A 15,144-nucleotide genomic window follows, 5' to 3' on the forward strand; every position below is an offset into this window, starting at 1 on the left:
TGTCCGTATTTAGAATACAGAGATTAAACCCTCAACACCTGGTCCTTTTTTATTTACAAACATTAAACAGTTTAGAGGGTAACTTCCTTTCATACGAGGCCCCTTTATACATCAGTGAGTAATACAATTAGCATCCCTGCTTCCAAAGTCAACCAACCGCAGAGTTTTAGTGACGTGCTGGGATAATCAACATGTGAGAAGTGCTTTTTCTAACACTTGTATGAGCTACTAATATTTCACACATCTCAAATATTTATTTGTCTCCCTCTCCCAGACATCTCCCCCCAGAAAATACAAAATAAATCTCAATAACATATTTCAACAAAACAAAGAATACAATCTAACTTTTTTTTTTAAGATAGATTGTCGACAAAGAAAAACACAAAAAGAGAAGTATGTCAAATACAATACTCACATTTATTAGATTCATTTAATAGAGGCTCATTTATCAATTTACTTCGTCAACAAGAAAAACAAAACCCCAAAGTACAATTGTGATTTAAAACTCCCTATAGCTCTTAACTACACGTGTACAGTTATTATTGTGGATAGCCAGCGATTGCATATTAAAAGCTACGGGACAAGTACAGTAGTTCAATAACGAGGAAGAAAACCAAAACTGAATCTTAGATGACACAGGGTGTGTGGACAAGTACAGTAGTTCAATAACAAGGAAGAAAACCAAAGCTGAATCTTAGAGACACAGGGGGTGTGGACAAGTACAGTAGTTAATTAACGAGGAAGAACAAAACTGAATCTTAGTCAGAGACATAGTTTGTATCCCAAAGGCCCCCTATTCCCTACATAGTGCACTACTTTTGACCAGAGCCCTATGAGTTGTAGTGCACTACTTTTGACCAGAGCCCTATGAGTTGTAGTGCACTACTTTTGACCAGAGCCCTATGGGTAGTAGTGCACTACTTTTGACCAGAGCCCTATGGGTCGTAGTGCACTACTTTTGACCAGAGCCCTATGGGTCGTAGTGCACTACTTTTGACCAGAGCCCTATGGGTCGTAGTGCACTATGTAGGGAAGAGGAAGCCATTTGAGTCACAGCCAATAGTATAAATCGGTATATTGTTCCCTAAAAAGGTCAATCAGCTCTAAATACGATCAACACGAGGTCATAGTGAAGATGTCCACCGTCGTGGTCGAGGGTGTTGTCGTCGTCGTCTCTTCCTCAATCTGCTGCAATGCATTCTGGTCACAGGGAGGTGGCGAGGTGGGCTGAAAAGTCAAAAAGAGAACATCTGATTATGTCTGATCTAATAAGTAAATCTTAAAATGTAGTAATGACCCGTCATCTAATTACAGAGTATTAGGACTTCCAACATGACAGTGCCGTCCTTCTCTAAATAGACATTCATCATATTCACGTCAGGTATGTTCTCATTAAAAAGGTGCAGTGACAGAGCAGGGGGATCAGTAGAATGACCAGCAGAGTAAAATGAGGTGCAGTGAGATCAGTAGAAGGACCAGCAGAGTAAAATGAGGTGCAGTGAGATCAGTAGAAGGACCAGCAGAGTAAAATGAGGTGCAGTGAGATCAGTAGAAGGACCAGCAGAGTAAAATGAGGTGCAGTGAGATCAGTAGAAGGACCAGCAGAGTAAAATGAGGTGCAGTGAGATCAGTAGAACGACCAGCAGAGTAAAATGAGGTGCAGTGAGATCAGTAGAAGGACCAGCAGAGTAAAAGGGACTTGTATACATGGAGGGGGTGGAGGGAGATTCTTATCGGACTCCTGTACGTCCTGTATGTCCTGTATAAATGACTTACACTTGAGTCGGATGTAGCAGGGGTCACAGTAAGGCTTCCCGTTACTGATTCTGATCTGGGCTCTGACCTCTGACCCTCCAAGTCGGCACCTGCAGTCCACACACTGAGGGAGAGGAGAAGATGGGACTGTGAAATCAGGAGACTCAACTAAAACACTGACTGTGATTAGCTTCATTCAACCAGTGATTATCCAGCAACCCGCTGTAAACAAAGCAGTGCGTGGAGAGAGAGAGAGTTAGCGTTACCAGCCCTACCACCGTGGAGAGAGAGAGTTAGCATTACCAGCCCTACCACCGTGGAGAGAGAGAGTTAGCGTTACCAGCCCTACCACCGTGGAGAGAGAGAGTTAGCATTACCAGCCCTACCACCGTGGAGAGAGAGAGAGAGTTAGCATTACCAGCCCTACCACCGTGGAGAGAGAGAGAGAGTTAGCATTACCAGCCCTACCACCGTGGAGAGAGAGAGAGAGTTAGCATTACCAGCCCTACCACCGTGGAGAGAGAGAGAGTTAGCGTTACCAGCCCTACCACCGTGGAGAGAGAGTTAGCATTACCAGCCCTACCACCGTGGAGAGAGAGAGTTAGCATTACCAGCCCTACCACCGTGGAGAGAGAGAGTTAGCATTACCAGCCCTACCACCGTGGAGAGAGAGTTAGCGTTACCAGCCCTACCACCGTGGAGAGAGAGTTAGCGTCACCAGCCCTACCACCGTGGAGAGAGAGTTAGCGTCACCAGCCCTACCACCGTGGAGAGAGAGTTAGCATTACCAGCCCTACCACCGTGGAGAGAGAGTTAGCGTCACCAGCCCTACCACCGTGGAGAGAGAGTTAGCGTCACCAGCCCTACCACCGTGGAGAGAGAGTTAGCGTTACCAGCCCTACCACCGTGGAGAGAGAGTTAGCGTCACCAGCCCTACCACCGTGGAGAGAGAGTTAGCGTCACCAGCCCTACCACCGTGGAGAGAGAGAGTTAGCATTACCAGCCCTACCACCGTGGAGAGAGAGAGTTAGCGTTACCAGCCCTACCACCGTGGAGAGAGAGAGTTAGCGTCACCAGCCCTACCACCGTGGAGAGAGAGAGTTAGCGTTACCAGCCCTACCACCGTGGAGAGAGAGAGTTAGCGTTACCAGCCCTACCACCGTTGAGAGAGAGTTAGCGTTACCAGCCCTACCACCGTGGAGAGAGAGTTAGCGTTACCAGCCCTACCACCGTGGAGAGAGAGTTAGCATTACCAGCCACACCACCGTGGAGAGAGTTAGCATTACCAGCTCTACCACCCTGGAGAGAGAGTTAGCGTTACCAGCCCTACCACCGTGGAGAGAGAGTTAGCGTTACCAGCCCTACCACCGTGGAGAGAGAGTTAGCATTACCAGCTCTACCACCATGGAGAGTTAGCATTACCAGGCCTACCACCGTGGAGAGAGAGTTAGCATTACCAGCCCTACCACCGTGGAGAGAGAGTTAGCGTTACTAGCCCTACCACCGTGGAGAGAGAGTTAGCATTACCAGCCCTACCACCATGGAGAGTTAGCATTACCAGGCCTACCACCGTGGTGAGAGAGTTAGCATTACCAGCCCTACCACCATGGAGTTAGCATTACCAGGCCTACCACCGTGGAGAGAGAGTTAGCGTTACCAGCCCTACCACCGTGGAGAGAGAGTTAGCGTTACCAGCCCTACCACCGTAGAGAGAGAGTTAGCGTTACCAGCCCTACCACCGTGGAGAGAGAGTTAGCATTACCAGCTCTACCACCATGGAGAGTTAGCATTACCAGGCCTACCACCGTGGAGAGAGAGTTAGCATTACCAGCCCTACCACCGTGGAGAGAGAGTTAGCGTTACTAGCCCTACCACCGTGGAGAGAGAGTTAGCATTACCAGCCCTACCACCATGGAGAGTTAGCATTACCAGGCCTACCACCGTGGTGAGAGAGTTAGCATTACCAGCCCTACCACCATGGAGTTAGCATTACCAGGCCTACCACCATGGAGAGAGAGTTAGCGTTACCAGCCCTACCACCGTGGAGAGAGAGTTAGCATTACCAGCCCTACCACCATGGAGAGTTAGCATTACCAGGCCTACCACCGTGGAGAGAGAGTTAGCGTTACCAGCCCTACCACCATGGAGAGAGAGTTAGCATTACCAGCCCTACCACCATGGAGAGAGAGTTAGCATTACCAGCCCTACCACCGTGGAGAGAGAGTTAGCGTTACCAGCCCTACCACCATGGTGAGAGAGTTAGCATTACCAGCCCTACCACCATGGAGTTAGCATTACAAGCCCTACCACCATGGAGAGTTAGCATTACCAGCCCTACCACCGTGGAGAGTGAGGCAGGGAAAAACCAAGGAAAACCAAAGAAAGGTGACACCTCATGGATTCCTGTCAGACGTCAACAACCCTCCTTACAGTTAGAACAGACAGTGAGCAGAAGCAGGACATGTATTCTGTCATGGAAGAAGATAAGGTGAAGCCAGTCAGTCAGTGAGCTACAGTGCCCAGGTGAAGCTGCCCAGCCAGTCAGTCTGCTACAGGGCCCAGCCAGTCAGTCTGCTACAGGGCCCAGCCAATCAGTCTGCTACAGGGCCCAGCCAGTCAGTCTGCTACAGTGCCCATTAGCTTATTCTGGGGTCATTGAGTGTGCTGACAGGTTTGTAGAGGACCTCTCCTCCGACCAGGTGAATGAGGTCCAGACTCTCACCTGGAAACAGGCCAGGTGGAAGCAGAGGTTCAGGGTCTCAATGACCATGGCAGCCCCTCTGCCCATAGGACACACACACACTGAACACACCTGACGCGCAGTCAGCACTCTGCAGGGAGAGAGAGAACAGGAACACAGGAAGAAACAAACAGGATGAGAGAGAGAGAGAGAGATCACAGAGGGACCAGACTGATCCACAAGGTCTCAGGGTAAAATTAGAGAGAGGGATCGCAGAGGGACTATACTGATCAACACACATACACACATCTGGGGGCAGGATGAGAGGTATCACAGATGGACTAGACTGATCCACACACACACACACAAGGTCTGGGGGTAAGATGAGAGGATCACAGAGAGACTGATCCACAAGGTCTGGGGTTAAGATGAGAGGATCACAGAGAGACTGATCCACAAGGTCTGGGGGAACATCCATTGAAAAGGTGTCCTCCTACAAATGCATTGGTATGTGGCTGGACGATGAGCTACAAGCTCACCAGGAAGATAAACACTGAAATTGGGTTTTTATTTTTGCAAAAAGTCCCTTCTGTCTAATGTGTTATGATGACTTATTGTTTATGCATGAAGCCTGTTCTCTGTTCATCATGCATCCATCCTCATTACTAATGCTAAGTCACCCCTCATTCTCCTCTCTGGGATCAGACTGTTCTGTTCCAGAGACTGGACTCCGTTCACCATGCATCCATCCTCATTACTAATGCTAAGTCACCCCTCATTCTCCTCTCTGGGATCACTGTTCTGTTCCAGAGACTGGACTCTGTTCACCATGCATCCATCCTCATTACTAAATGGTAAGTCACCCCTCATTCTCCTCTCTGGGATCAGACTGTATGAGGAGACTACAGCACTGGAACTCAACATTTTGTGACGTTACAGACTTATTCTAAAATGGATTAAATGATTTCTTCCTCAATCTAAACACAAGACCCCATAATGACATCACAATACCCCATAATGACATCACAAGACCCCATAATGACATCACAAGACCCCATAATGACATCACAAGACCCCATAATGACAAAGTGAACAAGTTTTTAGGCACATTACATAAGTATTCAGACCCTTTACTATGAGACTCAACATTGATCATCATTGAGATGTTTCAAGAACTTGGAGTCCACCTGTGGTAAATTCAATTGATTGGACATGATTTGGAAAGGAACACACCTGTCTATATAAGGTCAGAGCAAAAAGCAAGCCATAGAGAGCGCCGAGACAGGATTGTGTCGAGGCACAGATCTGGGGAAGGGTACCAAAACATTTCTGCAGCATTTGAAGGTCCAAGAACAGTGGCCTCCATCATTCTTAAATGGAAGAAGTTTGGAACCACTAAGACTCTTACTAGAGCTGGCCACCCGGACAAACTGAGCAATCAGGGGAGAAGGGCCTTGGTCAGGGAGGTGACCAAGAACCCGATGGTCACACTGAATGAGCTCCAGAGTTCCTCTGTGGAGATGGGAGAACCTTCCAGAAGGACAACCATCTCTGCAGCACTCCACCAATCAGGCCTTTATGGTAGAGTGGCCAGACAGAAGCCACTCCTCAGTAAAAGGCAGATGACAGCCCACTTGGTGTTTGCCAAAAGGCACCTAAAGACTCTCAAACCATGAGAAACAAGATTCTCTGATCTGATGAAACCAAGATTAAACTCTTTGTCCTGAAAGCCAAGCATCACGTCTGGAGGAAACCTGGCACCATCCCTACGGTGAAGCATGGTGGTGGCAGCATCATGCTGAGGGGATGTTTTTTAGCGGCAGGGACTGGGAGACTAGTCAGGATCGAGGCAAAGATGAACGAAGCAAAGTACAGAGAGATCCTTCATGAAAATCTGCTCCAGAATGGGGTGAAAGTTCACACCGCCAAGACAAAGCAGCAGTGGCTTCGGGACAGCTCTCTTGTCATACCCAAGAAGACTTGAGGCTGTAATCGCTGCCAACGATTACTCAAAGTACTGAGTAAAGGGTCTGAAAACTTAAAGGTTTTTTATTTTTAATAAACGTGCAAAAATGTCTGTCATTATGGGATATTGTGTGTAGATTAATGAGGGGGGAAAAATGTATACATTTTTGAACAAGTCTAATGTAACAAAGTCATGGGATCTGAATACTTTCAGAATGAACTGTACATTTTTAAAACATACAAAACACAGCGCAAGTCCCAATTGGTCCATTACCGGTCGTGCTGCTGTGAGACGGGTCGTGATTGGCCGGTGGCGGGTTCCTCTCCGGTGTTGGGTGGGGTGGAAGACGTGCTGGAGGGACGGGGCCAGGTAGGGCTGTGTTTCTGGGTCCCGTTGGAGTAACCCCCCAGGGCCCCACCCATGCTGTGCCGGGAGGAGGGGGGGTGGTACGGGGCGGAGAAACCCAGGGAGGAGTGGGGGCGTTGGGGGTTAGAGAGCAGGGAGGAAGAGGAGGGAAGGTTGTCCAGAGAGTCGTACCTGCCGAAAGGTCAGATGGAGAGGTCAGATGAGAGAGAGGGGTACGTTCCAAATGGCACACCCCCTCCTACCTCCTCATTGGCCCTCGCCGGTTAACGGGTTGCCTCCTAATTGGCCCTCGCCGGTTAACGGGTTGACACCCACACCCCCTCCTACCTCCTCATTGGCCCTCGCCGGTTAACGGGTTGCCTCCTAATTGGCCCTCGCCGGTTAACGGGTTGACACCCACCCCCCCTCCTACCTCCACATTGGCCCTCGCCGGTTAACTGGTTGCCTCCCACCCCCCCTCCTACCTCCTCATTGGCCCTCGCCGATTAACGGGTTGCCTCCTACCTCCTCATTGGCCCTCGCCGGTTAGTTGGTTGTTTGTTGTCAGAGGTGGAGCGTTGCCGTATCCAGCTGTTGTCGGTCAGCAGAGCTGTCCTCTTCCTCATCTCCTCCAGGATCTGTTGCCTCTCAGCCTCTACTACCGACATGCTCTGACCAGGCTTCCTCCTAGCGACCTCCCCGGTACCGCCTAATAACCAACCAGAGAGCAGAGTCACGACAGGATAACCAATCAGATCATAGTTACTACAGCAAGACCAATAAAGAAGGACAGTCATTTGAGCATTGTCCAATGAGTGATTCCAACAGGACCAATAGGTGAAAACAAAGCCCTCTATCACAATATAGAAAGGTGAGGACAGTCATTACCCTCCCCCGTCTCCCTGGGCCTCGGCTAAATGAGAGGACCGGTTAGAGTCATTACCCACCCCTCCACCGTCTCCCTGGGCCTCGGCTAAATGAGAGGACTGGTTAGAGTCATTACCCACCCCTCCACCGTCTCCCTGGGCCTCGGCTAAATGAGAGGACTGGTTAGAGTCATTACCCACCCCTCCACCGTCTCCCTGGGCCTCGGCTAAATGAGAAGACCGGTTAGATTTGACCAACATCGTGTAAAGTGCATCAAGGCTGGGTTTGAATGGGGAGTCCACTCATTAAACAGAGGGATAGGCAACAGTAGAGGCTGACCTTTCACCTCCTGTCTGTGGAAACCCTCCAACGACGGGAAGGACTTAGATTTCATCCTGATCCAACAAACACATAAGTCAGTCAGGTTATACAACACATCACCCTGCAGTACTCACACATCACCCTGCAGTACTCACACATCACCCTGCAGTACTCACACATCACCCTGCAGTACTCACACATCACCCTGCAGTACTCACACATCACCCTGCAGTACTCACACATCACCCTGCAGTACTCACACATCACCCTGCAGTACTCACACATCACCCTGCAGTACTCACACATCACCCTGCAGTACTCACATACAAACACTGAGCACAACTAGTCATACAAGCATCAAGGTGATTGACATACAAATATCACCACATGATTCATTGACAGTTTACCATCACAAAGGTGCACTCCCAAGCCCCCTAGCTGGGTGAAACCATAGCAGTCTCTAGTACTGACTGACCTGTCAGCGATAGATAGCTGGGTGAAACCATAGCAGTCTCTAGTACTGACTGACCTGTCAGCGATAGATAGCTGGGTGAAACCATAGCAGTCTCTAGTACTGACTGACCTGTCAGCGATAGATAGCTGGGTGAAACCATAGCGGTCTCTAGTACTGACTGACCTGTCAGCGATAGATAGCTGGGTGAAACCATAGCAGTCTCTAGTACTGACTGACCTGTCAGCGATAGATAGCTGGGTGAAACCATAGCAGTCTCTAGTACTGACTGACCTGTCAGCGATAGATAGCTGGGTGAAACCATAGCAGTCTCTAGTACTGACTGACCTGTCAGCGATAGATAGCTGGGTGAAACCATAGCAGTCTCTAGTACTGACTGACCTGTCAGCTATAGATAGCTGGGTGAAACCATAGCAGTCTCTAGTACTGACTGACCTGTCAGCGATAGATAGCTGGGTGAAACCATAGCAGTCTCTAGTACTGACTGACCTGTCAGCGATAGATAGCTGGGTGAAACCATAGCAGTCTCTAGTACTGACTGACCTGTCAGCGATAGATAGCTGGGTGAAACCATAGCAGTCTCCAGACCTGGAGGCAGCAGAGGAGGCAGCCAGGGCAGGGCGAGAAGACAGAGGGCAGGGCGAGAAGACAGAGGGCAGGGCGAGAAGACAGAGGGCAGGGCGAGAAGACAGAGGGCAGGGCGAGAAGACAGAGGGCAGGGCGAGAAGACAGAGGGCAGGGCGAGAAGACAGAGGGCAGGGCGAGAAGACAGAGGGCAGGGCGAGAAGACAGAGGGCAGGGCGAGAAGACAGAGGGCAGGGCGAGAAGACAGAGGGCAGGGCGAGAAGACAGAGGGCAGGGCGAGAAGACAGAGGGCAGGGCGAGAAGACAGAGGGCAGGGCGAGAAGACAGAGGGCAGGGCGAAAAGACAGAGGGCAGGGCGAAAGGACAGAGGGCAGGGCGAAAGGACAGAGGGCAGGGCGAAAGGACAGAGGGCAGGGCGAGAAGACAGGACAATCACAGCAGAGTCAATTTGCAGACATACAATTTGGGATTGTTTGACAGCAGCCAGCAAGTTGTGACTGACTGGTCCACAAATCACCTTGAAATCATAAACTAGTCATTATTTGTAGATAAGTCAGTCACAATTGACCCACAATGCATCAAGGATTTGATTCTCTTGAACAGGGCCGTTGTGCCACTGGGCAGAGGGATGCCTTTAAACATCACCACTAAAACTAAATAACAACAAAGATGTGGTCTTACCAGTTATCTCCTTCTGCCAGGCTCCTCCCTTCTTGAGGATGAGGCTCCTCCCCTCTTCCCCAGTCAAAAACGTCTTCCTTCTTTTGATTGGATGCCACACGGGCAACAGGGGGCATGGGCTGGCCCAAGACTGGCTGAGGACTGGCAAGGCTAGCGGTCCCGTCGGTCATCTCTCCTGAGCTCTCCGTGTTCGGTGTGGATGATTTGACACAAGGGACTACATTTCCCACGATGCCTCTGGACGGTAGAGGATCAGGGGTCACCTCAGCCTGCCTGTATCCCTCCACCCCTGCCTCCTCCTGGGCCTGCTGCCACTCATCATCCAGCCTCTTCTGGTCCTGCCGGTACTTCTCCTGTACAACACCGCAACAAGACGAGTAAACTGTCCAATCAGCATTCTCTCAGACTACGGGTAAGTTTAGCCCAGAATTGGCACGTTTTATCATAACAGACATGGGCACGAACGGCTCCAATGGAAGCAGTTCCACGCTGAATCACTGAAGAGAAAGAGCAGTGGTATTTACTCAGTGTGGGTTCCAGGCTAAGTGGGCTGTATGTCTTCCTGAACTGCAGTGGTATTTACTCAGTGTGGGTTCCAGGCTAAGAGGGCTGTATGTCTTCCTGAACTGCAGTGGTATTTACTCAGTGTGGGTTCCAGGCTAAGAGGGCTGTATGTCTTCCTGAACTGCAGTGGTATTTACTCAGTGAGGGTTCCAGGCTAAGAGGGCTGTATGTCTTCCTAAACTGCAGTGATATTTACTCAGTGTGGGTTCCAGGCTAAGTGGGCTGTATGTCTTCCTGAACTGCAGTGGTATTTACTCAGTGTGGGTTCCAGGCTAAGAGGTCTGTATGTCTTCCTGAACTGCAGTGGTATTTACTCCGTGTGGGTTCCAGGCTAAGAGGCCAGTATGTCATCCTGAACTGTAGTGGTATTTACTCAATGTGGGTTCCAGGCTAAGTGGGCTGTATGTCTTCCTGAACTGCAGTGGTATTTACTCAGTGTGGGTTCCAGGCTAAGAGGGCTATATGTCTTCCTGAACTGCAGTGGTATTTACTCAGTGTGGGTTCCAGGCTAAGTGGGCTGTATGTCATCCTGACCTGTAGGAGACACTCCTGCTCCTCCTGCCACTTCTCCTGCCTCCTCCTCTCTTCCTCGGGGTCCCAGGACCAACTGGAGGGGGAGGTGCTGAGGGACGGCACCTGGAGCTGGTGGACAACCCAGAATATTACCATAAACACACATCCCCCCCACCCCACCCCCAATACTCAGTCACAACACACACCCCCCCCAACCCCCAATACTCAGTCACAACCTTAAGAGCCAGTGTTCCCCCATCTTGTTCCTGTGACTTACATCAGATATTGCCGACGCCGATCCTCCTAACAGAGAGAGAGAGGGGGGAGAAATGGGGGTCGAGAGGGGGGGAGAGCGTGTTAACAGTCAGCCAATGTGAGAATATATGTTTCCCCAATCGGGCTCACTTATATCACCCCATCTATCATCATTCTATTTATGAATTAAATCAGAGCACTGCAAACCAAGGACCCAGCAGAGCCGTCTGGATGAATCAGAGAGCACTGCAAACCAAGGACCCAACAGAACCTTGTGGATGAATCAGAGCACTGCAAACCAAGGACCCAACAGAGCCGTCTGGATGAATCACAGAGCACTGCAAACCAAGGACCCAACAGAGCCTTCTGGATGAATCAGAGAGCACTGCAAACCAAGGTCCCAACAGAACCTTGTGGATGAATCAGAGCACTGCAAACCAAGGACCCAACAGAGCCGTCTGGATGAATCACAGAGCACTGCAAACCAAGGACCCAACAGAGCCTTCTGGGTGAATCAGAGAGCACTGCAAACCAAGGACCCAACAGAGCCTTCTGGATGAATCAGAGAGCACTGCAAACCAAGGACCCAACAGAGCCTTCTGGATGAATCACAGCACTGCAAACCAAGGACCCAACAGATCCTTCTGGATGAATCAGAGAGCACTGCAAACCAAGGACCCAACAGAGCCTTCTGGATGAATCACAGAGCACTGCAAACCAAGGACCCAACAGAGCCTTCTGGATGAATCAGAGCACTGCAAACCAAGGACCCAACAGAGCCTTCTGGATGAATCAGAGCACTGCAAACCAAGGACCCAACAGAGCCTTCTGGATGAATCAGAGCACAGCTCCAATCAGCTGACATTCACACACACTGACTAGGTAGTAATCAACGAATCACAGAGCTGCCTGGGAGAGATGGTCCAGATACTGAGCACAGCACACACACACTCACCACATAGGTAGACCATAGAGCTGACTCCTGGTGAAGCTGAGGGGAAAGAGCTGCGTTATGACACTACCAGTGGCCAGCTCCGGTAACAGAGCGGGTAACCGGGAGAGGTCCGTCTCCCACGGTAACCGGGAGAGGTATATGTGACCAACTAAAGCTTCTCTGTATTCCCAGTCATATGAAATCCATCGATTAGGGACTAATGAATTTGATTTCCTTATATGAACTAACATCAGTAAAATCGTTGCGTTAATATTTGTGTTCAATATATATGAGCAGCAGAATCGAGGCCAAACAAGCGTCGCCAGTGTTGAGCTATTAAAGCCACAAAGCAAAACGCAAAGACGGATTAATGACTAATTTAAATATAAACCAACACAAGCCCCAGCCAACACCTACAAAGCCTGGCGACAGACATCGACTGTTACCTTTCTGATGAAAAAACTCTGCTCTCCTTTTCTGGGTTTTCAACACAATCAGATCATGTTCTACACAGAGGGGAAACAGGAAGTGAGAAAGAGGAAGTGAGAGAGTAACAGAGTTTCCTAAGAGTAACATCCGGGAACTACCAGGAAACTGTAAAACCTTCAGTCATTTCAACGAGACATCGTCTTCAGAAAGGATTCACACCCCTTGACATTATTCCACAGGTTGTGTTACAGCCTGAATTTAAAATGGATTAAATAGATCTCACACACACAATACCCCATAAAGTATTTTTTGATATGTTTGCAAAATGTAGAATTTTTTTTTTTGGGGGGGGGGGATTTAATATGGTCAATAACTATTCAATCCCTTTGTTTTATGGCAAGTCTAAAGTTCAGGAGCAGAAATGAGCTCACATGGTGTGATATAAGTGTTTTTAACACACTTCGTTTAATGACTACCTCATCTCTGTACCCCGCTCATACAATTATCTGTATGATCCCTCAGTCGAGCAGTGAATTTCAAACACAGATTCAACCACAAAGACCAGGGAGGTTTTCCAATGCCTTGCAAAGAATGGCACCTATTACCCTATGGGTAAAAATAAACAGACATTGAATATCCCTTTGAGCATAGTGAAGTTATTATTTACACTTTGGATGGCGTATCAATAGACCCAGAAATCTATAGATCTATATCTATAGATGCAGAAATCTCATATAGGTAAGTATTCACACCTAATGTTCAATACATGTAGAAGCACCTTTGGCAGCGATTACAGCTGTGAGTCTTTCTGGGTAAGTCTCTAAGAGTGATTACAGCTGTGAGTCTTTCTGGGTAAGTCTCTAAGAGTGATTACAGCTGTGAGTCTTTCTGGGTAAGTCTCTAAGAGTGATTACAGCTGTGAGTCTTTCTGGGTAAGTCTCTAAGAGTGATTACAGCTGTGAGTCTTTCTGGGTAAGTCTCTAAGAGTGATTACAGCTGTGAGTCTTTCTGGGTAAGTCTCTAAGAGTGATTACAGCTGTGAGTCTTTCTGGGTAAGTCTCTAAGAGTGATTACAGCTGTGAGTCTTTCTGGGTAAGTCTCTAAGAGTGATTACAGCTGTGAGTCTTTCTGGGTAAGTCTAAGAGATTTACACACCTGGATTGTACAATATTTGCACATAATAAATAAAATAATCTTCAAGCTCTGTCTCATTGGTTGTTCATCATTGCGTGACAACTATTTTCAAGTCTTGACATAGATTTTGGTCAACAGTAACTCGGCCACTCAGGAACATTCACTGTCTTCTTTGTAAGTAACTCCAGTGTATATTTGGCCTTGTGTTTTAGGTTTATTGTCCTGATGAAAGGTGAACTCCTCTCCCAGTGTCTGGTGGAAGCAGACTGAACCAGCCACCACTATGCTTGGGCATATGGAAAGTGGTAGTCAGTGATGTGTTTGTCCCAAACAAACACTTTTTGGAAAATGTGTTATTCTGTACAGACTTGTTTTTTCTCTCTCTGTCATTTAGGTTCGTATTGTGGAGTAACTACAATGTTGTTGATCCATCCTCAGTGTTCTCCCATCACAGCCATTAAACTCTGTAAAATGTTTTAAAGTCACATTGGCCTCATGGTGAAATCCCTGAGCTGTTTCCTTCCTCTCCGGCAACTGAGTTAGGAAAGACGCCTGTATCTTTGTAGTGACTGGGTCTATTGATACGCCATCCAAAGTGTAAATAATAACTTCACTATGCTCAAAGGGATATTCAATGTCTGTTTATTTTTACCCATAGGGTAATAGGTGCCATTCTTTGCAAGGCATTGGAAAACCTCCCTGGTCTTTGTGGTTGAATCTGTGTTTGAAATTCACTGCTCGACTGAGGGATCATACAGATAATTGTATGAGCGGGGTACAGAGATGAGGTAGTCATTAAACGAAGTGTGTTAAAAACACATATCACACCATGTGAGCTCATTTCTGCTCCTGAACTTTAGACTTGCCATAAAACAAAGGGATTGAATAGTTATTGACCATATTAAATCCCCCCCCCCCAAAACATAATTACACTGACATTATGGGGTATTGTGTAGGCCAGAGACATAAAACCTCAATTTTATCAATTCTAAATTCAGATTAACAAACTGTGGAAAAAGTCAAGGGGTGTGAAAACTTAATTCGTTACCTTTACTTCTGATAGCCAGAGGATCATCCCGAAAAGCCCCCTTCATGTTTTTAGAGGTCACCCCCTAGGAGATGGGAAAAGACATCAAGAGATTTACATTTCTCAGATGTTTGTAACGCGTTTCCTTCATCACTCAAATCATGTCAGTAATGCCTTAGAGATATGTCAATACTGATCGTATGGAGAAAAAAAGTGACACACATTGACCTCTTGTCCGTTGAGCTGGGCCAGATTCACCATCGCTGCGTCTCTGCTGGTATCAGTTGGACCTGTAAGTGTCAGAGCATCACTGGTCAGATGGATGATCGAGGCCCGGTCCACAAGGCCTCTGACCCAGTCCGTCACAACACAGGCCCGGTCCACAAGGCCTCTGACCCAGGCCCGGTCCACAAGGCCTCTGACCCAGGCCCGGTCCACAAGGCCTCTGACCCAGGCCCGGTCCACAAGGCCTCTCTGACCCAGTCCCGGTCCACAAGGCCTCTGACCCAGTCCGTCACAACACAGGCCCGGTCCGCAAGGCCTCTGACCCAGTCCGTCACAACACAGGCCCGGTCCGCAAGGCCTCTGACCCAGTCCGTCACAACACAGGCCCGGT

The 15,144-nt window shown here is 48.6% G+C and overlaps 1 protein-coding gene across 12 annotated transcripts in view; it reads right to left on the bottom strand.

The window, feature by feature from the left end:
• Window positions 1-398: 398 nt before the first annotated feature.
• Window positions 399-15,144, bottom strand: part of lmo7b (LIM domain 7b) — a 61,294-nt gene continuing 46,548 nt past the window's right edge. For 6 of the 12 annotated variants that reach the window (XM_071330968.1, XM_071330969.1, XM_071330959.1 and 3 more), the window contains 13 exons: window positions 14,751-14,818; window positions 14,550-14,613; window positions 12,385-12,444; window positions 11,027-11,052; window positions 10,771-10,878; window positions 9,673-10,025; window positions 8,950-8,994; window positions 7,953-8,008; window positions 7,272-7,455; window positions 6,675-6,938; window positions 4,478-4,586; window positions 1,777-1,879; window positions 399-1,227 (listed from right to left, as the gene is read on the bottom strand). In XM_071330968.1, coding sequence (XP_071187069.1) covers window positions 1,205-1,227; window positions 1,777-1,879; window positions 4,478-4,586; window positions 6,675-6,938; window positions 7,272-7,455; window positions 7,953-8,008; window positions 8,950-8,994; window positions 9,673-10,025; window positions 10,771-10,878; window positions 11,027-11,052; window positions 12,385-12,444; window positions 14,550-14,613; window positions 14,751-14,818 — 1,463 coding nt within the window. In that variant the 3' untranslated portion in view covers window positions 399-1,204. Of the gene's footprint in view, window positions 1,228-1,776; window positions 1,880-4,477; window positions 4,587-6,674; window positions 6,939-7,271; window positions 7,456-7,952; window positions 8,009-8,949; window positions 8,995-9,672; window positions 10,026-10,770; window positions 10,879-11,026; window positions 11,053-12,384; window positions 12,445-14,549; window positions 14,614-14,750; window positions 14,819-15,144 lie in introns of those variants that run through there. The other 6 variants (XM_071330961.1, XM_071330967.1, XM_071330966.1 and 3 more) reach the window with 6 other exon arrangements.

Source organism: Salvelinus alpinus, chromosome 10 (genome assembly GCF_045679555.1).
Source record: "Salvelinus alpinus chromosome 10, SLU_Salpinus.1, whole genome shotgun sequence".
Lineage (NCBI taxonomy): Eukaryota > Metazoa > Chordata > Actinopteri > Salmoniformes > Salmonidae > Salvelinus > Salvelinus alpinus.